Source organism: Anas platyrhynchos, chromosome 20 (genome assembly GCF_047663525.1).
Source record: "Anas platyrhynchos isolate ZD024472 breed Pekin duck chromosome 20, IASCAAS_PekinDuck_T2T, whole genome shotgun sequence".
In the NCBI taxonomy this organism is placed as follows: Eukaryota; Metazoa; Chordata; class Aves; order Anseriformes; family Anatidae; genus Anas; species Anas platyrhynchos.
Window position 1 is genome coordinate 3,643,440 of NC_092606.1, and position 24,540 is coordinate 3,667,979.

At 44.3% G+C, this 24,540-nt stretch overlaps 1 protein-coding gene across 1 annotated transcript in view; it reads right to left on the reverse strand.

Moving 5' to 3' along the window:
• Positions 1 to 24,540, reverse strand: part of VPS53 (VPS53 subunit of GARP complex) — a 62,317-nt gene that overhangs the window by 28,422 nt on the left and 9,355 nt on the right. Inside the window, 9 exon segments of the mRNA XM_027472510.3 lie at positions 1,326 to 1,420; positions 4,584 to 4,685; positions 6,542 to 6,683; positions 7,360 to 7,502; positions 8,052 to 8,195; positions 9,553 to 9,631; positions 14,967 to 15,086; positions 16,111 to 16,226; positions 16,465 to 16,551. Coding sequence (XP_027328311.2) covers positions 1,326 to 1,420; positions 4,584 to 4,685; positions 6,542 to 6,683; positions 7,360 to 7,502; positions 8,052 to 8,195; positions 9,553 to 9,631; positions 14,967 to 15,086; positions 16,111 to 16,226; positions 16,465 to 16,551 — 1,028 coding nt within the window.

The following is a 24,540-nucleotide window of genomic DNA, read 5'->3' on the forward strand; positions in this document are numbered from 1 at the left end:
AAGTTCAATCAAAGGGGGAAGAAGAGTGAAAATCAAAGAAAAGCAATTTTTGGCAGACAGGGCAGCGTGGGGAATACTGTGGCAGTTCTTCTTTGAACTCTTTGCAGCCTGTGGCTATAAAGCTAATATAAAACATCTCGGAACTGTAAAAGAGAAGGAAAAAAATGCAACTGAAACGAGTAGGAGCACAGTGGGGTAGAATTACCAAAACGGGGATTAAAACGGCCCCCAGTGAGATGGGAAGAAGTATTCAAACAAGTTAGTGCTCAGCTCACTGAGGTGGGGGGAGGCTAGGGAATCTGCTTCCCTTTCTTTTACTGCAGAGCGAAACCTACCCTTGGCATGACAAACCATTGTGCGAGGTTTTATTTATTTACTTACTTTCAGGCATAAAAGATTTCAGGGAAACCTTTTTCAAGATGGCTATCTGGGAGTTTGGACAAAATCAGGACACTCTTACTTTGACTTATAATCAAAGCCGATGTGGAAGTCCATGGAAGACAGAAGGGCAGCATAAGATGGCTGAGGGACATAAGGCAGATGCTTGTTTTTCCTTTCTGGCCACTAACCTGGACTAAAAGACTGCAGCCAACATTTTTTCAACCATCTCCTCTCCCAGCTGACAACTGCTGTTGTCAGAGTTGCTTTTTAAAAACCTGATGTGAATCAAGGTGCACAAACAACATGGGTGAGAGCTGTAAAAACTTCCCAGAGTTCTAATCTGAAAGCTCGCCTCATCCAAGTTATTTTGCTGTAACTCAAAGAGGAAGATGAAGAAGGGTTCTAGGGATTAAAACCCCCGAACAAAGCCTGACAAAGTCCCAATCTGTGACCGATGATAATGTTATCTTACTGCCAGCTCATCTACAGCAGCTTTCATCTGAGGATCTCAAGTAACTTGCTTCTATAAAGCAAATCTTGAAACTCCTCTGCCATGAAGCCACTTGTGTATTTTACAGAAAAAGCAAACCTACTATTTGTGGAAGACATGAGACGAGAGAAGGGCTTATGTCTGCAGTGAGAATTGCAGAGGCAACAGAAGCAATTTCAGAAACACTAAGCCTCTTCCGCAGAAAGGCAGCAGGCATCATTCCTACAGGCTTCTGCAATTACAGATGAAACCAACATCCACAACCCTCTGAATGCTCGTTTTTGCCTAAGCAAAGGCCTTACTCATTCTAATTTTCTTCAACTGTGAGTGCTGCTTGTAATGAAATCAGAAATCAAATTTTCAATAAATTTCATTTTCTGCAGACAGAACCTCCTACAATGCAACTGTAATGCACGGCCAAAAGCAAAACTAAAAGAGCACGGTGGTTACTCACTTGTCCTGGGACTCAATATACACATAAAGGTGAGGCTCAAAGCACTTGGAAACAATGCCATGGAAAGGATTGTCAGGGGCCTTTGGCTTCTTTGGCTGTAAGAAAGCATTGAGTGTTAGTTTCCAACTCGCTCTGTAAGAGCTGAAGAAATTGTAATGCAACAGCACGGAGGATCTAAGCTCTCAGAAATGCTACAACACTAAAATTTGTTGTCAAATAATCACAGGCATATAACCAACAGTATGTACAAGGTCAGCGCGTCCCCATCTTCCCTTGCTTTTACAGAGCTGTCAGTATTCCAGAGAATTATCTTTTCACTTTTAAAATACTATTATCCTTCAAGGGAAGGCTGCTCCATGCTAACAGATTTCACCAGAAAAAAATGTTAATGCAGTAGTAACAGGACTTCCCTGGTCACCTCTGAAACGAAATGCAGCAGTTACTTGGAAGTAACATTGAAAACCCCTACATTTTAGAACATTAAGGATAACAGCTTGAAGCTATGGACTTCATCTGGATGACTTTTATTTAGATAAACAGAGTGTAATTACTGGAGCTGGAATTATACAGGCAACATTACAAGACTGCTTTCACTGTAAAACATGTTTCTGGGGATGCAAAGACTTCTATTTTAAAAATCACAGTTAGTGTTAAGCACAGACGCCGTTTGGGAGTCATCCAGTTTACTCTCACTTCAGTTCAGTACTGTACTCTGCAAAGTGGCCAAGCACATCTCACTGAAGCCACTGGGACTATTCATATGCTTAAATATGTGCATGTTTAACTATCAAGCTGGACAGACTCTTTAAACTTGTCTTTGCCCTACAGCTAGATTTCATTTTATTTTTGAAATAATTTTCCTTGTTGCTGGCTGGCAAGCTGACAACTTTTCACTGCCTGCAGAGAGCTCTGGAATGGAATTCTTGCCTCTCTCCACAAAAAGCCAGGATCAGCTCCTAGCCAATGAAGATACAAATTTTTCCAGTTGATTTTTTTTTTAAGCATAAAAAAGCAAAACAAGAGAGCCTAAAGGACGTTCTCTCCTACATAACAGAGATGATGGCACTAAGTCATCTGCAGAAATTGCTAGGCAAGTATTTCTCGGAAATAATTAAGGCTCAGAGACGCGATGAATACGAACATATGGCTGCAAACTTAAAGTGAGTGAACAGTTTTATGGAGACCAGACCACCTCTATGAGACTGGCTTCATTAACCTTTTCACTAACAGCAGGGCTGGAGAATGTAAGTTTTTTACAGCCTTGGGAGAGCGCCACTGCCCAGCATCCTCTACCCCAGCCGCTTTGCCAGTGCCTGCCCGTTCCTGCCGGATGCACACACTCATCAGAGCTGGGAGGAAAACAATAGGTGGTAATTACAGAAGCCTTCCAGTCGCCAAGGCTCCACAATGGCAGCGCCAGCACAAGGTTGCAGATTCATCATGTTTACGATTTACCAAGCTGGAAGAGCTGAATCCTAAGGCATAACTGTTTTTTTGCGTGCGTGCGCCTCTGCATCATGCTGCTCCCAGCATGTCTGGTGGAGAGAATACTAAATCTTTTAACAGTAGCAGCGAAGCTGTATTTCTGAGTGTGCAATCCTGTCCAAAAGCTGCAGATGTTTAAGCTATTTCCTCCTTGAGTTTGATGGAAATAATAAAAGGTTACTGTTGTCACAGTAAGGAGGTCTGCAGCTGGCCCAGTTTCCTTTCATTACTATCCAAAGTAAACAGATTAAACCTAACTGCTAGGATCACTAAAAGAGGTTCTTTTTAATATGGGTTCCTCCCCCCTCACTCTTAGGCTCCCTCTTACATTCACAAGTGTCTTGAATTCTCAGAACTAGTGTCTTGAAGGAGCTCTACCGCTCAACCCTTCATCTTCAACCCTTCCTTTCTCTTCTCCATCTGGTGACAGCAGAAAATGAGACCTTCAGCATGAACTCGCTGGCACTAACCAATTCTTGGCATTTTGAAACAGAACTTCTGGGGCCTGTGGTGTCATGCAGGTGCTTCTGGCCAGGGCAAAGCGTTCCACTGTTCACTAAAACCAGCCCTAAACCACCTAACAAGGCTTTGTGATTTATCTCTTCGCTTGCATTCTGGCACTACTGCTTTCTCCCAGGACGTCCCCTCATCTCAGTGCTGCACATCACAGCCAACCTTCCTTCAGCCACTGCAGAGAGCAGAAAGAAAGCTCTTCACAAAAAAAATACATCACACATGTCTCCCTGAGCTCCCAACCTCATTCTTCTAGATCACTGATAAGTCTGGCCAGTACCAGCTCTCCACACTGCATTTTAATGGAAAAAAAAAAAAAAAAAAAATCAAAACTTTGCTTTATCATTCTGCTTCAGGACTTGTGTGTGGTGAGGGCAGAGGGCTGCCATCCGGAGGGGATGCACTGCACCCAGCTGTGCTGATGGAAAGCTACCAGCCCACAAATTATTTTGGGGCATGGATCTGAGTAGGTCCTAGGGCCCCAGCCACGTATCAGGCTACCACCTGTAAACAGCCCCTGAACTCACTGAGCGTGGGGAGGGTACCTAACCCAAGCAACATGTAATTGAACGCTTAGAAAATATCTGTCTGGTGAGTAAAAAATAGAGGGCTTGCAGACTTTGATACTGGTGCCAATTAAAACAAAAGCGCTTACTATTCACTCCTTTATTGTTTGCAGAGGGCTTCTGAAACCCAGTGCTTTTACAAGCGGTTAGGTGTTGCCAGCAACACAGAGGTAATGGATGAAAAACACTACAGATATAAAAATCCCAGCAGTAATATATTTGGAGTGAAAACCTAAAACTGACACTTGAAAGTTCAATGAGCTGTCTGATGACTCCAGACTTAGTCTGCTTGGCTGACAAGGCAAAATATGAATTGCAACTCCTTGTAGTGGGAGCTCCTCCTGGGATCTGAAAACCCAACCGTGCTAGTTCATCTTTCTTTGACAGAAGTCCTCTAGTTACATTTGAGCTGTTGCTGCATGGGCTAGAACTGAGTCCTGCTTGCTCTCATGTGACTGGATTGTCTCTGCACCATTAACTGAAATAAAGATTGCTTTGGTTTCAGTGAAGCGAACCACAGCAAACCGGAGTCATACTGGGAGCTTGTATGCTGCACAGAGAAACAAAACTGTGCTAAATGAATTGCTGCGAAAACAAACCCTTCAAACCAATGTCACAGGAAAAGATTAGGTGCCACCAGAGATTTTGACACAGAGACTGCCTCACTGACAACAGGAGAGCTTCAGAAACTTACTTTTTCTGCATCACTTTTTTCAATTACAATCTCATCTGTCTCTGTCCCAGCTTCATCCTCGAGAAATGGGTTGGTAGAGGGAGGAGGCACGTCTGGCTTTTTCTGTGTAAAGGTTAAAGAAAAGGAAACTCCTTAGAGAACAGTCTGGTTTGACCCACAGTCCACACAGCTGCATTCATGTTTTGCTTTACTAAGCCCTTCAAAGCGCTGTACAGCAGTTTGTCTTCTCCAAGCACAGCAGTGACTGCAGACTTCAGTGTTTCACCTGTAAAGCCTACTCCTCTTGCACCTACGCTCACTGAACTCTGCCTCAGTTATCCCTGGAAAGGGCATTTGAAACGTGGAATTTCCATTCTCTCAAACCCCATGCTCCAAAACACGTGGTCTCCACCAGGAAGACTCATCAGGGCTCCCTGCTGCTTCAGCAGCTCTCAGGTGCACAGCCCAGAAGGGTACAGAAGGCTCAAGCAGAGCTCAGAGCGGTTCCTCCAGTGGCATATTTCTTTGTATTTTCTTAGAGAGCCTTGTGTCATCAGGAAGCTTAGATGAGATGGCTCCTGAGCTCTGACCATCTTTCTCTCTCTCCCAGAAAGGGATTTCTGCTCAGATTTTATTTAACTTGCAGGTAAAAGCATCTGAATTTACAATTCTAGCTGATGCCTTTCTCCTATGCAAAGAGAGGCACACAGGTGTCAGGACGCTGAGCTCTAGCTCAGGAGGCACTGCTGTGACTGGCTCCTAAATCCTTTGAAAACACAACACGTAACTGCAGGACTGGTGACACAACCTCTGACAGGAGGCTCCAAAACTCCGCTGCTGCTGCAGTAAATCCTACGTTATTGCTCCCATGACACTGCTTGTCCCCACTGTGTACTCACTAGATAGCCGTTTAAAATTATGGGCTTCATTTTGTGTTTAAAACAGGTCAGATGACAACATCTCGAGTGTCATAGCCTCTAGGTACATCACATAGACAGAAGGGGAAACTTTTCTCTTTTTCAAGCTGCACTCTCCCCTTCTGTCTATTTCATTTGTAACAGATTCTGTACCTACCTTTTTCCACTGGGATAAGAACCCAGTGAAGTCAATTTAATTAAAGCTGCAAACTTCGTATGAAATTTGTCAGAAAAACAAAGCCAATATTCTTCAGAGATCTAAATTCAGCCAGGAAGAAATCCTTACAGGACTTCCCTTTTTAATTAGCAGCACCTGCTGATCCACCGCAAATTACAAACAGGCCCAGCAGGCTTGCCTCATAAACTGAATTATCACATCCAAGCAGGCTTTGAGACACCAGCTGGCCAGAGCTGCGAACCTCAAACCAGTGGCTCCTGAGCCACATGTGGGCTCTGCTCCCAGGGCACTTGGCTGGTAGAGCACTTAGATGAGATTTCAGGCATGAAAAGCAGAGAGATGACCCCAGAGATATTCACCGAGGTGTTTCTCTTGGCTCTGCCTTTACAGCCTACCAGACAAGATGCAGAAAAGTGGAAACTATCGACACCTCTGCAAGAAAAATTAACCCAATGTGAGATTGGAAGTTGTTACCATGGGGTAAACGTGTGGTACCTAGAAATGAACTGAGGAGACAACTTTCAGTTATAATGTGTCATCAATATGCAGAGAACAAATATTATAATGCAGTCACCGTGCCGTAATTACTCTGTGGTTCTCCATACCAACGTGGCTTCAGCTGCAAACAGCAGCGTCCAGGAAAACCAAAGAAGTACACAGTCAGCGTAGTTTCCTTCTTGGGAGCCCTACACCATCCCCTCTACCATAACTCCAAGATCAGGAATCACTTTCTCAACTACAACCCACTGAATACAGTCACAATAACGTTCCACCTGCCAGTGGATGCTGAAGGTGAGACCTTTTGCAGCTTCCCATTACCATAGCTATGTGTGAGATGGGCTTTTCCCCCCCAGGAAGCTGTAGAAAGGGTTGCTCCTGCTTACCACTGTCCCATCACCTAGAGTGCAACCTGAGAAACGTTTAGCCAGAAGTCCTTCAAAGTTGGTCGTCCTCTGAATTGCAAACAAAAGCAATTTGACCTCAATCTCCTTTGCTCTTGTGCGCATTATCTTTGAGAGCTCAGTCCTGAAAGAGAGAGTGAGAAAATGAGGAAAATAAATGTGGTTTTCTATAAAGAAAAAGATCCAAAACCTAAGAATGAAATTCGTTCTATTACCTAAGGATGCTTTCACCACAAAACAAGCTATTTCCTAAGATGCTCTCTTTAACAACAAAACTGCTTTACAGGATACACTTCAAACATAAGCACATTTGTTAAGAGCTTTGGGTAACAGGACCCTGCCTCCAAACGCCCAGAACACACTGCAGGCAGGAAACTCAGCAGCATCAGATCTTGGGAGGTGCAGTGACTTAAGTAAGGACCCAGAATTCCTGCTGGAACTTTCCTCTGGTCCCCTGGCTCTGGCTTTCAACGAACAGAATTCAGAGCAGTCGCATCAGAATCTGCTCCCACCTTTTTTTCCCCACTGTTTTCTAATATTACTGATTTTTACATATGTACACTGAAAATCCATTTCCATACTGTCTTGCTCTCTCAACAGTACAATTTTAGGGTTACTTCTTGAGTTGTTCACTCTCTACTTGCTTTTAATCACATGCAATTTGTATACATACACATGGAGATTGCCTTTAAAGCCCTACGACTATGTGATCAACCTGGCAAAATACATGCCCAATCTTTTCTTTCAAGGTAGGTGATGCTTTTGGGAAGCACCACAAGTCCCCCCTGCCCCACGCTCACCTTGTGACGTGACAGAACTCCACAGCGATGCGCTCTGTCATGCACCACTCCTGGGGAAACATGCGCCCGTATTTCTCCTCATAGTCCACCAGCTGACGTTTTATCCAAGCATAGCGCCTGTCAATCTTATCCAGCCAGGCGACCTGAGACGGAGAACAGGATCTTTAAGAACAGGATCTTCAACAGCAGCAGCTGTTAATACTCAGCCTGACTGCTTAACTGTACCGTTGTAGTTTCACAGAGGAGCTTGGGCTACTGATCACATTTAACTTGCTCACTTTTCATAATCCTGAAGAATGACCGCTAGCATTTGAAAAGTGCCTAAACACACGCTAGAGTGAAAATTCTATCTTATGAGGATAGAGCAAATTCTGTTGAACTTCTTTTTATTAAGGGTTTGGGGTCTGCAACTATCAGAATATGTTTTTCAGTGCTTTACAGGGCAGAAAATATTTATTTGTTACAAGGCTGATCTATGAACTTAAGCTCTAGGAGAGGAGGAAATCATCCTGGCATAAGACAAGATTGCCTCCCAACTCATCAACCAGTCCATATCACACCAACAAGTCACTGCTTCCAAGCCCTCGGGTCAAAGACACTTTACCACAGGAAGCTGTGGAAACGTGAACTTTGCATTTTGCTCTACAGGACCATTTACAAAATTCAAATGTAGCTCGCAATGCTTCCCTTACATCTTGGTTCTCTTGGAAAAGGACCAGATACTCCGAGAGGTGTTGTTTAATAAATTTCTTGATGATTTCCTGTTTGATTCTGGGATCCAGGACATTTGCGACTAGACACGCATCACGCAGAACGTTGCTGGGTCCACCAGGCCTCTAACAAAATAAACAGGAACAAATGATTTAAGGTTAAATAGCTGAATGGGTGATTGCAAATTGTACTGTATCCAAGTTATCTCAATTTTATCCTTTCCCATTATTCTCCTGTTTTTGATGCTACTCCATTATTACTGAGGCATCTTTCTACTGTTGGATGAAATTGAGCTCCCTCCATTTCACTGGCCAGAAAGTTCTCTCACGGTTCAACAGCCAAGAATCCACCTACTACAGAAGTGCAGCAACCTCCTTTACAGAAAAGAACCGTGGTTCTAGCACTTGAGAAGATTCTTTCATTGCCCTAGATATTCTGAAAAACAGCTGAAGAGAAGCAGCTGATGTGGAACAAGAAAACTCTGCAAAACTGAGGGCCAAATTAATGGGAAAAAAGCAGTCTAGTGATGATCAGCAAGCAACACTTAAGGGAGCATCTGTTGATTTGTATTGATCCATATGATGATGGTAGTGGAAAATACAAAAAATTTAGTAGCATTAAAACTGCTCTTTTGAAGCTGATTTACGTGCACATAGATCTGCCCTTCACCAAGCATCTGCTCCAAGTAGTTTCCTCATTTCTGTACTTTGCTAGTTTCATGAAGAAACCAATAGAGCTGGTGCTTCTTCAGTGCTTCTTCTTTGGAAGACAAAACCAGTGTTTTCTTTAGAATAAATTCAAATTCACACCTACCCCCATGTTGTTTGCAAACATTTGGATGCATAATTTGGGGGAAGCACATTTGGTGCCTTAGCCCTAGCCCAGATTTGTATCTGTGCTGAGTAAACAAGAGACAAACTTGGTGGCAGCAGCATGTCAACATGCTTGTCAGACAGCTTGTGCTTTGCTTTCCCTGGATACAACACAGACTTTTTGTGCCCAACAAATAACCACAAACACAGGTGAGGAACACCTGGATTACGTGCCAAGGGTGCAGGGCCCCACTTTGGTCTATAGGGCCACACAGTGCTTGGCGTAATCCTTGACTGGCTCGCAGACCTCACTGCAATAGCTGTGTTTTAGCAACAGGCTGACTTGGAAAGTCACCGTGATGGGGTTCTCACCGATCAGTGCTTTTTCTGTCTGTGCAAATGATCAGTGTAACAGCACTTCTCAGCTAGACTCAAGATGCAGCGTTGACAGAGGAAGGGTGTTATTTCTCTCACACATTCGCTGGAGAGAAACAGTGAGAAATGTGTTCAGCACCCTGCAGCCTGGGAGACTCATTTGCTTTCTAAATTAGCTCCTGAAACAGAGAGATCAAGCCTAGATGTAAAATGAGATAAAAGCCGATGACAATGATGTTGGCTAGTTTTCAGCAACACTTTTCAATGGGAAGAAGAGAGGAAGTAAGAGCTTTACCTTTGTACCTTGAGAAGGAAAGGCTTCCTCAAAGTCAGCCAGGATCTGCTGTCCTAATTCATTTTGCGCTGCCTTCACCCTGATGAGGAGAGAAGAAACAATTTTTGTTCCACTTTCTGCAAATTTTCCTACAAAGCGGACTGAAAGGCTAACAGCTACATAGAGTTCTCTTAAGGGACAAAATAAAAAGTGTGCTAAAGAAAAAACATCCACATTAAGGCCTGTATGTCAGAACTGGGAAAGTATTTCCTCCACAAATGACACTTGGAAGACAGCTCCATCTGCACAGCATCAGCCCCTGAGCTCTACTGGAATGAGTCCTCGATGCTCTTGCGCTGCTGCAATTCAGTATTCCAATAATGGCCACTTAATCAGCTGAGAAATAAGCACAGCTCCTTTAATGCCAAGGTGATCAATTTATAGCAGGTCTTTATACTTGTTTCTGTTGATCAGTTTTCAAAAAGTACGCTTTTAACACAAGAGCTTCACAATGTCTCAATCTTCAGAGTGAACCTTTCACAGCTCCAGGTGCACTGACCTATTTTTAAATGCATCCATGTGCATGCCGTTGGCTGCGGTTTTACCCTATAAATCTTCTGTCTTAAGCAGCATAAGAGCAAAGGTATGAGACGGGTGAAAAAGTCCGAACAGATCACGATCTTGCTCTTTATTTAGCTGAGAGAATAAGGCTTCCAATTTCCAGAAATAAAAGTCACTATGGCTTAATTGATACTTCTAGGGAAATGGAAATGCCTACACGTACTAGAAAGAGCCAAAACAAATAGTTAGGCACTTACATCCCTCTGCAGCCCTCACATTCTTCCATCACTTTTTATTATACTGGAAACACTTTAAGGACTAAATTGATTACTCAAAGCAGTGGATTTTTCCACTGAGATTGATATGTTAGAAAGAAGGGCTATGTTTACTTTTGAGAAAGCATTTCAGACTGTGGGAAGAATTTGGGTAGTTTTTTGTTTACGACTCCTCAACTTAATCAAGGAATGATCTGTTTCTTTAATCTTCCCGGTTTAGGTCCATTAGCAGCGGAAATGCTCAGCTCCAAGCTGACCTGACAATGCTGGAGAATGGTCTGGATTCTTTAACGGTGCCAAACGACAAAAATTATGGTCCTTTAAAAGTCATGGCTGAAATATAACTTTGTATCTGTGATTTAACTACAAGTATGACCTGCCTTATCCAGGATTTATCTGGGGGGATTTTGCTTTAAAAGCTTCCTGCCTGCAATGTCAAACTTGATTCTCACTCAAGCTTTCAGCTTCGCAGGATGTTTAGAAATCTTTCACCCTTCCAGGTATAGATCCACAGTTAGAACCTTCGTAACTGTAAAACAAAAGGGATTCACTCATGTGCTGAAATAGATGGAGCAGAGTATTTAAGCGAGGAGGAGGAAGTCAGCCCAGCAACCACAGCTCCAGACGTACAGTAAGCATACTAACCATGGGTTGAAAAGTTTCATCTTTTCAGTGATCTACAAACAAAAAGCCTTTAGTTTTAGGAGTCACATGAATGAACGAGCTTGCATAAGCAACTGGACCCACGAGCTGTGGCACTTCTTGCCTTGCATACAGCAGGGACCTTCCCATTAGACAGCAGCTGCAGCACAAGTACAGTGGGAGCACTGGAAAGAACAGCAGCCAGATTCCTCAAGCCTCAACAAATTTAAGAGAGGCACTGTCAAGCAGTTAAAAGCCCTGTCCACAGGCTTTGTTGTTTTAGGCTTTGATTCAGGAAAGTACTTAAGGGTATCCTTAATGGGGATTCTCATATCCTTAAACTAAGAAACTTGCACAAATGCCTTGCTGAGCTGGGATGTTAAAGTAGTATTTTTTTAAACCTCAGCTGCTTAAAAATCTCTTGAAAGCAAACAAGAAAAATTAGTTTTATTATTATTTTTTTAAAATGTTTTGAGAGATAAGGATGGGGCAGAGAAATCAAACCGGTCAAAGGTTTAGGCATGTGTGAGCAACAACAGGGTGCCTCAGCATCCTCCCAGTAATTATCACTCTTTATGTAAGCACACAATCCCACACAATTATTTTTTTCCCACCAGCACACGCAGAGAAACAAAAACATTTACGCCGTGTTTTTCCAGGAAGATTGCTTTAGGTGGAGAACACAGGACAGCACTTGCTTCAGCCGCTGGAGCTTCCTGCTCCCCAAGGCTCCAAGCCTTTCTGTAGCTGGGGACAACCTTCCTGTAGTGGGAATGGAAACTGCTGGGGTGAAAGCCTCAACCCCAGGACGAGCTTCACTCATGTTCCTCGCTGAAGGACCGTCTGTGCGTGTGTTTAGCAGAGCATGTGTTCAAATACTTACAAAAAGTGAATTACCCACTGAGGCTCAGCAAGCTCAGGCACTCGCAGCTGGTAACAGATTTAGGATGTCTTCCCAGGCTGGTTTTGTACAGATCTCTTTCCCCGACTGGATCCCTCCCGGCAGCCTGCTGGGGTGCCCAGCAGCCATCCTGGCTCGCCGCAGTGGGGAATTGCTTTTTCCTGGGGTTGCTCACGTGTGCCAAAATGTTTGGTTATACAAGCAGAGATTTTTGTTTTTTCTGACTTTTGTTTTATTACTAGTGGCTTCTTGTACTGTTTCCCCACCATAAAAACAAAAAAAATCCTCACACTTATGCTTCAAACGACAAAAATTACTAGAAACCGCAATCCCTTTAGCCAAAGCTACCAGAAATCTTAAACTACGCCTGGCAGCTCGCTGAGATACAAAGAGGCTGAGCTAGCCTGTTCTGCTGGGGCAAAATTATAATCTTTTTTTTTCCCCCCCAAATACTTTCCAAGCTTTTTTCCACTACCTGCAAGGCTTTTTTCATGGGTGGGTTTGTGACCACTAATTGTAAGCTCCCCCTACAGATAGAGAACAAAAGAATATTGAGAGAAAATATTGCTATTTACTACAACAAATAACCTCCAGTGCACCGCAGCAGGAGTAGTTTCAGGAACACAAATAGGAGGATGTTCACATCTAGATGCAAATCATGTCATTTTTACATCGGTACTCAACAGGATCTCTCCAAAAACCCAACTGAGAGTTAAGTCAGGTTTCCAATAAATACTTACTGTGGGATTTTGTTTGCTTATTTTCAAGGGGATGGAACAGGTAGAAAGCAACCTGTAAAACCTAAGCAGGAACTTAGATTGAACCCCACATGACAAAGATCACACCTAACAACATTAAGCATCTAACATGGTCTCCCATTCATATTTGGCTTCACTCCATTCATGCCAAAGAAGAGAGGCTCTTTATTAAATAAAGCAAGAGAATCCACTCGTCTAGCAGTGTATATAATAGATTTACTGTATGTAATACTTGGGTTACTGTCACAGTCTGTGCCAAAATCCACTGAAGAATTTCTTGCTTTCACAAACATCCAAGAGGCTTCAGTTGTGCTATTAAACCAAATCCATGAGATACCAAACCCCAGTAATTTCAGCCTAAAAATAGCACTGAGGAAAGCCAGGCAAACTTCCTTTGATGTTTCACGAGTCGTGGAAGAATTTCCAAGTAAGAAGAGAGAAGCCAACTCCAAACTGGGCCCCAGTAGGTACACGGGCAGTCCAACTGCAGAGCAGATATTACCGTGCTGGAGACCTCCCTGTAGTAATTTGCTGCCTGGATGTCAAAGCAGCAAAGAGACCCCAGCAACACCGTGGGTGCAGCTCTCCTCTCACCCCACAAGCAGCCACTTCTACTGCTACCAGATGGTGCGACTCTTGCGGCGTAAACACTGGGAGGAAAGCCCTGCAGAGACACTGCTAAAAATAGGAGGCACAGCCTTTCTTGAGCTTTTCAGATCCTTATCTTAAAAGGAGAAGAAAACAAAGGAAATTCTCCTCCATGTCCCTGCCACTCTCTCTGGTGTGACTTGATACCACTGTGCCTTTTAGCATCATGATGAATTGTTCTCTTTAATTACCAACAACTACAAAAGTAATAAATAATCATCCCCTAAAAAGCAAAAGACAGCCAGAGCTCTGCACCAAGGCTTAAGTTCTACATGGCTTTAAAATGGCCAGTGACAGCAGGTTTCTGTCATTACCAATCTGGAAGAAAACGAAGCAAGTTATCTTTCTGAGCATGAGGCTGGAATAGACAACAACCTAAATTCAGAAGAGCATTGACATATGTTTCTCTCTCTTTGATGTTCGTGTTCATTTCAGCAAATGCTTACGGTCAAATGCTTTGTTAAAACAAGGCTCCATCTTTTCTCTCTCAAGATTTAGGGTGGATCTTTGTTTTGTTCAGCTTCATTGATTCCATCTGGGTTTTCTGGAAGATGTATCCATACCATAAAGAAGGTCCAACAGATTTTCAGGGAATTATTACAAACATATCACTCAAACACTTTTTCCATCACTAAACAGCACAGGCAGCCAGCTGCCATCTTAGCAAAGGGAGTCACCACAAAATTAATTAGTCACCAAAACCCTAATTAATTAGAAGACTCCATGAACTAACTCTATAATGAGCAAAGTAATCTCAGGCATCAAGAGGATGGTGGTGACAGATGTGTAATTTTCAAACTGAAAAGAAATGCTATCAGATACAGTTGTATCATTAAGAAGGTTCATCCCAAATGTTAATAGGCTGTTTGCACCTCTGAGCTGTGCTCAGCACTACTACAAGCTGCTAAGTAAACATCATCTGTGTGGTGCAAGGGAAAATAAGCCTGCTGTAAAGCAGGTTTGGGCCAGGAACAGCAAAGTAGCCTAGAACAGGGAGGACCTTGTTCTCTTGGCACCCAGCTGTGAAGTCACAAGTGAAGACAGTAGGAAAGCTGGTGGCTTAGTCACCACGGAGCCTTTGCATGCCACTGCGGAGAATGGTGGGCACTTGCTGCTGGAATTGCACTAAAACTCACCAAATTTAAATGCATAATTCCGCATTAGGAAACCAGGAGTGTACAAACTCAGCACAAATGATTACAGCAGTCAGGCGCGGTGTGTGTGATTTTGGGAGGACTCGTTACATGCCCCAGATCTCAGTAGACCTGGGCAACAGTGGCAGGTTTTGGCAGCAGAAACTCAAGGTATGAGAAAGCATCACTTCAAGATTTACAACAAACACCTGTATGTGAAGAACACATCGAACAATTTGCTCTTCCATGCATTACTCCAGGTAACTAAGTTAAAAGCCAGTCAATCAGAAGCCTAAACCATTCACGAATTGCATCCATATTAATTACTGTTATTTAACAGAACAGGCAGCTCCAGATTTGAGCCAACTGTGTCCAATTTTAACCTGTTTGTTTTGCCTGGAAAGAATTTCAAAGGGCCATGACCAGCCTTTACGTTCCTGAGGAACCGATTCTCTCATGCATTTTCTAACTTTCCTTCCCAGCAGGCATGCAAGTACTCAGTGTTTGATGACTTTACCTTTCAGACAGCTGCCGAATCTGAGGAATCCCCATGTATTTGTTGAAGTGCTCTAACACATTCACAACGCCTTGGAGGAGGTTGGCAACTTCCCCATACTGTCTCCTCCTGGTCATAGCCCTGTAAAGGAAATTAAAGCTTTTAACAAAGCAAGTCTGAGGAAAATCTTGGGTGGCAATTCCAGAGGTTACCTCATCCACACCGGGTCATGCCAGTCTCCACTGACATTTATTTTTCTAAAATACACAACTCTTCATTAACATTCCAATGCTGCATTAAAATTTCACTTAACTGATGCTAAAATAAACCAATGCAGCACACATCTAACAAAGCTCCAAAAAACATAAATGTCAAAAGCAACACTTGGCAAGGAACATGTAAACTACTGAATGCATCCGCTTCCCAGTATGGGTCCGGAGGCAGTCAATGTTATTTTACTATAATGACCAGAGTTAAGCCATTCGTCATCACACACAAAGTGTGAGTTAAAGCTTCACAGGGAGGAGAATCATTACGCTGAAAAGCCCTTAGCCTTGGCTTTTTTGTTAATAACTTTCACAGGGAACTTGCAGAAAAAACAACTTATTTTTATTTCATCCTCTAGGATCGTTCCAATGGAGACAGCAGCCTAAGTAAAATTTAATTCTGAACACTTCGCAATCCAGCGTTCGTGCAGAATTTGCTACAGTCCAAGAACAGGCTGTGCTTGGGTCTCACAGCTTCACAGATGCAACATGTAAAAACTGAACTCCCTTAGCCCGTGTGTTTCTCAAGCACATTAAAAAAAGAAAACCACAAAGAATTATTAGAACCATCTAACCCCACTTCATACGCAGTACAAGCTGTAAGGCTGCTTTGAACTCATTCTCAGAATTAGAGGACCTTCCAGAGAGAGAGATCCCATTCCAATTTAGGAAGAGACTGCTAAGAATCCCCCCAAACCCCTCAAGAGCACATCCCTGATGACGATACCTAACTGGACAGACTGCCTTACACTTTCATGAAGCCAGACTCTCATTCCCAACCTATTAAGTAAACTTCCCTCCAGAAAAATAAGCAGCTGTTACAGACCTACTCGGAGCACTGCACCGAAATTAAGAACTCAGCAGTGGTGTCAAAGTGCCACTAAAATTCATGTGCTTACTCCAGTGAGTCCACTCCTCCTGCCAGCATGTGCAGGTGATTGAGGGTGGTGATGGAGGTGGTCAGATGACGCTTGGCATGATCTAGCTGCTTGATATCCCGCGTGATATCTTTAACCTAGTGAACAAAAAAACAGGAGTCTGGTTAAATATCAAGCCACAGCAACAAAGTTTTAAGGAGATGAGAAGTGCTCTCCCCATTTTAGCTCCGCAGCCACATTAATGCAAGACCAAGGATACAGGTGCAACACATGCTTAACAGCAAATTACCAACCAGACAGCAGCAGCAAAGACAAAAAAAAAAAAAAATCAGTGCCCCCCTCCCCTTCAAAGGCTAAGACGAAGCTGCCACTCACCATTTGTTCTGATTTTTCAGCCTTGTCTTTAATATCCTTAATTTTACCAAAGAGTTGCTGGATGGCTTTCTGAGCTTCTTCCAGTGCCTGAAAAAGAATCAAGGTCAGAGCAGAAAGAAAACCTGCAAGCAGTTTTCACCTCTAAGAAACATTCAGTTGCTTGGTCTTGGTCAGTGGAGGGAAGCAGTTTTGTTGGAAAGAAAATAGCAGCAGCACAACAAAAGCCAGTGTACAACGATACACATAGTGGGATTTTAGCCCAGGTGGACCAGTGCTTCAGCATTCATGTTACAACAATGTGCTGGCAAAATCTGATCAAGACGTTCTATGAAAGCACCTCTGTGACATGACCTGGAGCACCATTAGGTTTAAGGTTACTGCAATAAATTTCTGTTCACTAAGCGTAGAAAGATATGTAGCTACTCCTGATGAATATGCATTTAGAGTACGGAAACGAAACCTCCACACAAAACCCTGATGTTTCATCAATCCTAAATCAAAAATACGCATCACATACAGAACACCGAGTACTTGCCTAAAAACCTCGCTGAATTAGCAGGATATTATCCTGTTGGAAAACGCCCTGCTCGTTTGGCAGATTGCTGTGGGGTGGGCAGTTCAGCCTGCCTCCCACAGGCACGAGGATTGGAGGCACCCGTCCTACGCACAGAGGTTCAGCAGGACCTACAGAGGTCCAGCGGGGGAAATAGACTTGGCCCGCATTTTTGTGCTGTTTTTACTGCAGGATGCTTTGGGGATCTGGTCGTCTTTAAACAGCCATGGCGCATCTGACCTCACACGAGCAGCGTGAGCCACACGTGGATGCAGTGAGCGAAGCCACATGTCCAAAATCACATGCCCAAACTCTGACTTCTGAAGTATCTCAACACGTTTCGCCTTCCCGGCCTGATAACATTTCCAGCTCCAGCCCCGCTTTGTTTCCCTGCTGTTAAGTAGGCTTCTAGCCCTCTTTTTATAGCCAGCCCCATGACCAGGGTTACGGGGCTAGCTACAAGCTCCTTCAGCAAATAAATTTAACACATCTTCATTCTGAAATGCAGGAGCAAGCTATCTGCCAGGAGGTTTTGCTGGAACGTAGCTGCGTTATAATAAAAAGTATAAAAGTTGGAAACGTTCTATAATTCGTTTTCCAGAGGGGAAAAGTCTCTTCTAAAATATCTTCGGAATCACGTGAAAGTTAACGCTTCACCCGTTAGTGTCACACAGCATGTTTGGGAAGTGAACACACAAACGTGCTACAGGGACACCTCTATTAGAGGTGACCATCACCACCTACCTTCTCATTTGGCTCCAGCCTAGACACCTTTCAGAATCAAGTTTTCTGTCCTGTTTAAAGGCACATGGATTAAACCCAAACCAAAGACCTGAAGAACGCCCCTTGCCTCTAACTCCAGGCTCTGCACCAGTCCCAGGGCACGGCTGCAGCACATCGCCCACGTGGGCCGTGAAGCAACCACCCCGTGTATCCTGAGATGTGGATAGGTTTGGAAAATAAATAAGTCAGTCTGCGATTCTTCACAGGTGCCAATTGCTTGGTTTCCCTTTGATTCCACACCGACAATAAATGCTGATTTCTCTTATCCCAGGGAATTCAGCAGAGCTGCTGAATTTTCCAGCAGGAGAGGTGAGGATTTAACCAGCCCAAAAAAAGATTCCCCAAGAAGAGACATTATCCAATTATCCTCCTTCATAGCCAAAGCCAAGGCAACCTCACAAAAACCATTCGATCTTTAGATCACCTCGAGCCAAGGTGCAGCAATAGGTCCAAGTCAGGGTCTCCAGCAATCCGAACAGGGGGAGCCAAGGCAAGGAGCCCGGGGAGGCCCTGCATGCAATGCAGCGTGACAGAGCGATGCTGGCACCCTGCAGGACCACTCCATGTTCCCAGCTACCCATACACTTCTTAAACACATCTCAGATACCATTCCCCTCCCACAGGGGTTCTTTTTTTCCAGATACAGGCTCAGACAACACCACAGCTCTCCTTGCTGATGCACGGCTGCCAGCTGAACTCCAAGACCTTCAGCCATCCTCTGCAATCCGTCCACAGCTTGCTCTCCAAGAAAAGCAGTGCTCGAGCTGCTACCTTAAGCATCAGTGCTTGGTTTGAAGTCATTTGCTCTCGATAGCCTTCAGCAGCTTCAGAGTCAACAAGACCATGAGTGAGGATTTCCATCTCAGGTCTTCAGAAGGGTTTTACAATAAAACCCCTATCCACAAAGGAAAAACTATCTTATCTGTTTTCTTCATGAGACAGAACATCATCTAGCTGGATAAAAGGGACCTTTTCCAAAGTTCCTGCCCATAATTTATCCTCAGAGAATGTCCCGATCCAACGAAGATTTAAAGCTGTTCACATAGCAACAGCGAACAAAAGAGAAACCACACAATCTATTTTTCTAACGTACTATTAATAATGCTGTGACAAAAAACCAGCAGAGGCTTTTTAGAGAAGACTGGTTTCTGCCTGAAGCCCACGTTCCTGCTGCAGGCCCGGCCTGCGCTCTGGGGGCAGCGGCCTGCTCCCTTCCTCAAGGCTGCCCCTGGAGCAGAGAGCAAATTCCAGTGGGATTTTGTTCTTGTACACCAAAAACTGCCAAAACGAGGTGAAATGGTGTCATCACCTGGTCCTGATACTTGCTGCTTTTACCTCCTTACGGTCTCTGGAAAAACAGGAGAGGCAACACGTGCTGTGCCCCGGTCTGGTGAGTTACAGAAGCGAGGCCTCCTGCTGCTGTGCCAAGCGGCCTGGCTGTAACCTGGGGAGAGATGTGAACAGCGGCCACCCGGCTGTCCAAGTCCCGTGTTGCATCTCTCAGAGAAGGGCAAACATTCCTACAGCTGTTAAAAAAAACAACTCAGAACTGCTCATGGACACTGCCTTCATTCCTTAAAACCTGCTTCCAAACAGTTGCTTTGCCATTAAGACAAATCTTCCACCAGTTCAAGGGCTCCTCTCCTCAAGAGAGATGCATGTTCCTTATTTGAGCTAGAAGAAACTAATTCATTGATGTATTTGCTTCTTTAAAATATAATTTCCATAACAGAGATGAAGATATTTTTCCTCAAACATAAGTGAGATTTGCTCAAAGTAGCCCCGTGTCAAAACCTATTTCTTTTTAGTCAGAGGGGCGCTACCAAAGGGATCCGAGGGAAAGCTCAGAACAAATCCAAAGAGTTATTTGTTGCACAAAGTCTACAATTAAACTTCTTAATGGTTCTTTTTATGGAAACCAATGAAAACTTTTTGGCTGTAGCACTCCAACTGCAGCATCCGAAAGTAAAATATTGCACATAAAGGAAGGAAATAAGTAAAAGCAATAATGGGGAAAAAATAATTTCGCCATCCTGGTCACTGTGAAGACAGGGGAAAGAAAAGCGCAAAATCACTTCACGTTTGATAAATGGTGTTCATTATTAAGAAATATGAAACTGACATCTGAGGCAGGAAAGCAGGCCTAATTGTTCAAGGAATAATAAATAGATTTATTGCTGTGCATAACGATTACTCTTTCGGCTGTAAAATGGGAGATGGGAAACTACAGACACGTAAAAAGAGCACACTTCAGATTTGGGAAAACGCATTTCCCTTCACTAAATTCTCACACTGCTCCCATTAAGACAGCAAATCGTGATTTTTTAAAAGCCTTTTCTTACTGCTTTTGCTGTTGTTTTATTAATAGAGGATTTATTGTGGACAGACATTCTAAAACCAGAAGCGTGCGGAGAGGAAAGGAATTGCTCTTCCTCTGACACAGCTGGCGTACACGATGAACACCACCCACCAACCCCACTGTTGTGGCCTGACACGGGGGTCACCTTGCAGTATCATTTACTGGTTTCCTCACCATACACGCAAATTTACGGTGCTTCCAACTGCCCTGCAAGAACTACGTTACTGTATTTCCTTCCCTAAAAGTGCAGTTCATTTCAAGGGCTGAGGACCAGTAATAAATAAGTGACTGGATATGTGATCTGTTATCATTAGATGAAACAAGGACGTTGAAATTAAGCTCGCAATGCCCTGGACGAACACCATATGACTCTAATCAGCAAGCGAGCCTGCAAGCTACAATGAACCCATCGGCATTATTTGTTAAAACTTCATGCAACCTCTGTGGTCCCTGGATGCCAGGCACCAGCTGAGAGTCCAGCCCTGGCAGGACTCTGCCTGAGTGCCTTTTGCTGAGCTGTTTGTCCCCAGGGCTGCTCTGACACCGGTGAATTTAGGAAGAGGGCAGGACCAGCAATGGAGCAAGACAGAGCGTGTGATGCAAGGCGACAGGCTTGGCTGCACATCGCTTGCCCTTTCCTTCTCTGGCATGGGGTGTCTCACCTGCAACCCAGGCACCGGTCAGCGCAGCCCCAGCCTCCAAACGGGCTCCTCAGCCAGTTCTTGCAGGGGGAAATGTAAGAATTAAATGGATTTTAAGCAGTCCTATTTTCCAGCCAGTCTGTGCTTATACAGTGGAAGCTCTTCCCCACTCCTGTGTTAACAAAAGTGATTAAACACAGAACGCTGAGAAGATGCACACGGGAGTTGGAAAACCCAACTCAGTAGCACACGTTACCCCCAGGTAAGCTGGACATACCTCGAGCTACACAGGTCTCCATCATCTGCTCCAAAGCAGGAGGGAAAAGCACAGCACATGAATCAGCTGCAGCTCTTTAACCCTCTTCACCTTGAGATGCAACAGGAAAGGAGTCCATTGAACACCAGTAGGAAACGACAGGGAGCAGTTAAAGCATGAATCACAAAGAAAAAGACAGCCTAAAAAATATCTTTCCTTGGCATCATCCCAAGCAACTTCTAAGGTCAGTCTGCACATCATCACTTGTGGCACCTTTTTATCTTGATCTTCCAACCAGCAAAAGGAGGAAATAAAACAAGCCAAGTGAGAAGCAGGATGAGACCAAGCCTAACGGAGCAATCCTGGCACGAATTTAGAATTCAGCATTTTGAAGCAAAGCGTCCTTTGAAAGTTACTGTTCCCATGGCTTACAGTACAAGGTTCACACCACCAAAAACAGCATTAGCAACAGTGTTTGAGCCTAAAACCAAAGTCAGTGAATTACAGCCTCTGCAGATCCCCAGAGCTGCTGCAAATGGGCACAGCGTCCTCCTTCCCTCCCCACCCCAGGCACAGCTCCTGCCCTCTGCTACAGAGCTGCGCATCCCTCCAGCCGAGCAGTGGTGTCTCCTTGGTGGGCGTGCTGATTTCTGGATGTTCTTCCCATCAGGAATCTTGTGCAAGTACACAAATACTGAAATGCCAGGAAATACACAAACAGAGGAATTAAGAGTGCAGTACTACAAAGCGTTCTTTAACTGGGGAAAGAGCAAAATTGTCAGAGGCAGTTTGCTTGCTTAGGAAGCTCTGAGCTTTGGGATGATCTGAACCAACATCGCTCTGTCTCCAGCAAGGGTTAAAATACCTTGATAGTTTCCATATGCTCCCTGGTGTTGTTCTAGAAACGTGCTAGTTTTATTTCCTTCTAGCCAATATATATTTCAATTGGATGTCGTTACTCCCATCAGAAAGCTGCCCTCTGCTAAGTATTTTATGGACGCTTGACACATCTGCCAAATTCACAGCATCCAAATGTATTTTTAATGCTACAAATTGGGCTGTGGTCAGGATGCTGAGAATTTAACGCTCCTGGATCGGTCCCCGCTCTTGAATACAGTGTGTTAATGCTTCTTTCATTTGCTGCCACACTTACAGCCCAGATCAATGAAAATCTGGACCATGACTAAAAATAAGTTCCCATCCCCGGTTCTCAAAGGAGCCTCAGCTGCAGATTTCAAAGAAACCCTTGCATACTGTGACCAGCCTAACAACAATTTCTGCCACTAAAATCTCACACAAATGAGTCCCTCCAGACTGAGAAAGGGTAGAAGTACACTTTTATTCTCAGTCTGATTTCATTTTAGAGAAAGCTCTTAAGTTTTACAGCGATGGATAAACTGCTGCAGCTAAAGCCAAGAGGGCTTGCCCATTAGAACACTGTGACAACACACGACAGACTCCCAGATAATTCCCCTGAGCACACAAACCTGTGAGACTCATCACCCTTGGTTTTGATTTTAGCAAATTTCCACCCTAGGAGTTCATCAAACGCGATGTAACCACCACAATTGCCTCTAAAAAATGTAGTTTTCTGTCATCAGCTCTAGTCCTAACCTCTATGGCTGCACAGGAGGCTTTAAATCAACAAAGCAGATTATGTCCAATACTGCACCGAGCTTAAAATCGCTCCTCTTGTCCCTTCACTTAACCCTCCAAATTATACTCAGGAATCAAAACCCGTGCTCTGAGTAGCTGCACAAGCACAGGCGGCGGATGTGAAGCAGGAGATGATGTTCAGGTAGTGCTGGTTGAAACCTTGCAGCCCAGCTCCTGCAGCTCACGGCTGCGTTAAGCCAGTGCCCTTCTCAGCTGTCAGTTTTATGGCACTGCCCAGCCCTGCACGATAAAAAAAAAAAAAAAAAGGTGGTGGTGTGCTGTAACTGACAGCAGTTTTATTGGTCTTGCTCAGGTGAGTGATTTTACCTGTCACAGCAGCACAAGTTTTACATCCTGCAGCCAAGTTCGGCAGCCCGTCGAGTCGGTGCTTCTCAGACTTTGCAAGGCGAATTCAGGTTTAGGCCTTAGGAGGCCAGATCTAGGTGGGGGAACGGACAACCACATCACAAACCCTACAAACAGGGATTTTGGGGTGGAAATGCCAACAGCTCACCTGCCACAGGCATGGAAGCAACACAACTAGAATAAGTAATACCACTCACCAAAAACGGGAGATGACAAAAGGGGGAGGAAGAAAATCCCACAGTAACACAAGATCTCCTGTGTGTTACCAGGATTTCTATTTCCAGGCTGGGCTTCTCGCTTTGCTGGCACCCAAAACCAGGCAGCGCTGGCTGTGGATCATCCCAGGCTCCCTTTGCAACCTGCTTTTAACACCATCAGAGGAAAAAAACATCTCTCACCAGCACAAAACGTGCCCTGCTCCCCAGCCTCAGGCGGCAGGACGACACGGTGCATTTCTTACCTCTTGACCCAGAGGCACAAAGCAAGGTCACAGCCAGACCCGCCTCGAACTGAGCTCTGCAGCAGATGGCAGAAGTTATGCCTGACCTCTTCGGGCAGTTGCAGATGCCAGTTTTAATGGCCAGTAGCCAAAGGAATAACAAACAGCGCTATTTCATCCTGGCATGCCATTCACCTGAAACCCTTTTCAATAAATACGTTCTGGGCTAGAAAGAGCTCGCCGTGTCTCCTAGATGGGAAGGACATTGTCCAGCTGTCATAATTCACTAGGGAAGTGACTCTAAATGAATCTCACATTTGATTTATTTTGGCAGCTCAATTTCTGTTTATTATTCTCTGGTTACAAAAGAATATTGGGACTTCAGTCACCAGGCTGGAGCCTTACAGAATCTGTGGCAGGACTTTTTTTTTTTTTTAAATCTATAAAATTACACAGCCTCAGACACGGTATTTAACCCTCATCCATTCATCACCTTAAAACAGTGAAATCTAACATTTGCTTGTTTGTATTTCAGAATACTGAACCGTTCAATAGAAAACAAACACAGTACAGCTCAGCCCTGGGGGGAGAGAAGGAATAGGCCAGAGTTGGTGCCTACAACATCATGGGTGGTGACACAGAAAAGCCCCCAAGTATTTTTCAGACGTAGGCTTAATTAGTTATTGAGCTCTCAAGGTGATTTTGTCTGCTCTCAATGCTCACACAAACGATCCCAGCAGAGCCCAGGCCCCTCATCGAGGCACAGCAGCACCGGCCACGAGCCAAACCTGCAGCTAAGGAAGCAGCATGCACTTGGACGCCTGGAAGAGAGCACTTTATTTAAACAAACGCAGAAATGAAACCAAAGTACCTACGGCAGGAGATCAGAAAGCACTGGCTACCTCAGCTTCAAGCCAAACGCCACCTGTAGCCCAAAGAGCCACCTCCATGCAAACAGGTGGAGGTCGGAAGGGAAGCTGCAGCGAGGGTGCTGGTTGATCAGCGTGTTTATGCAGACACTGC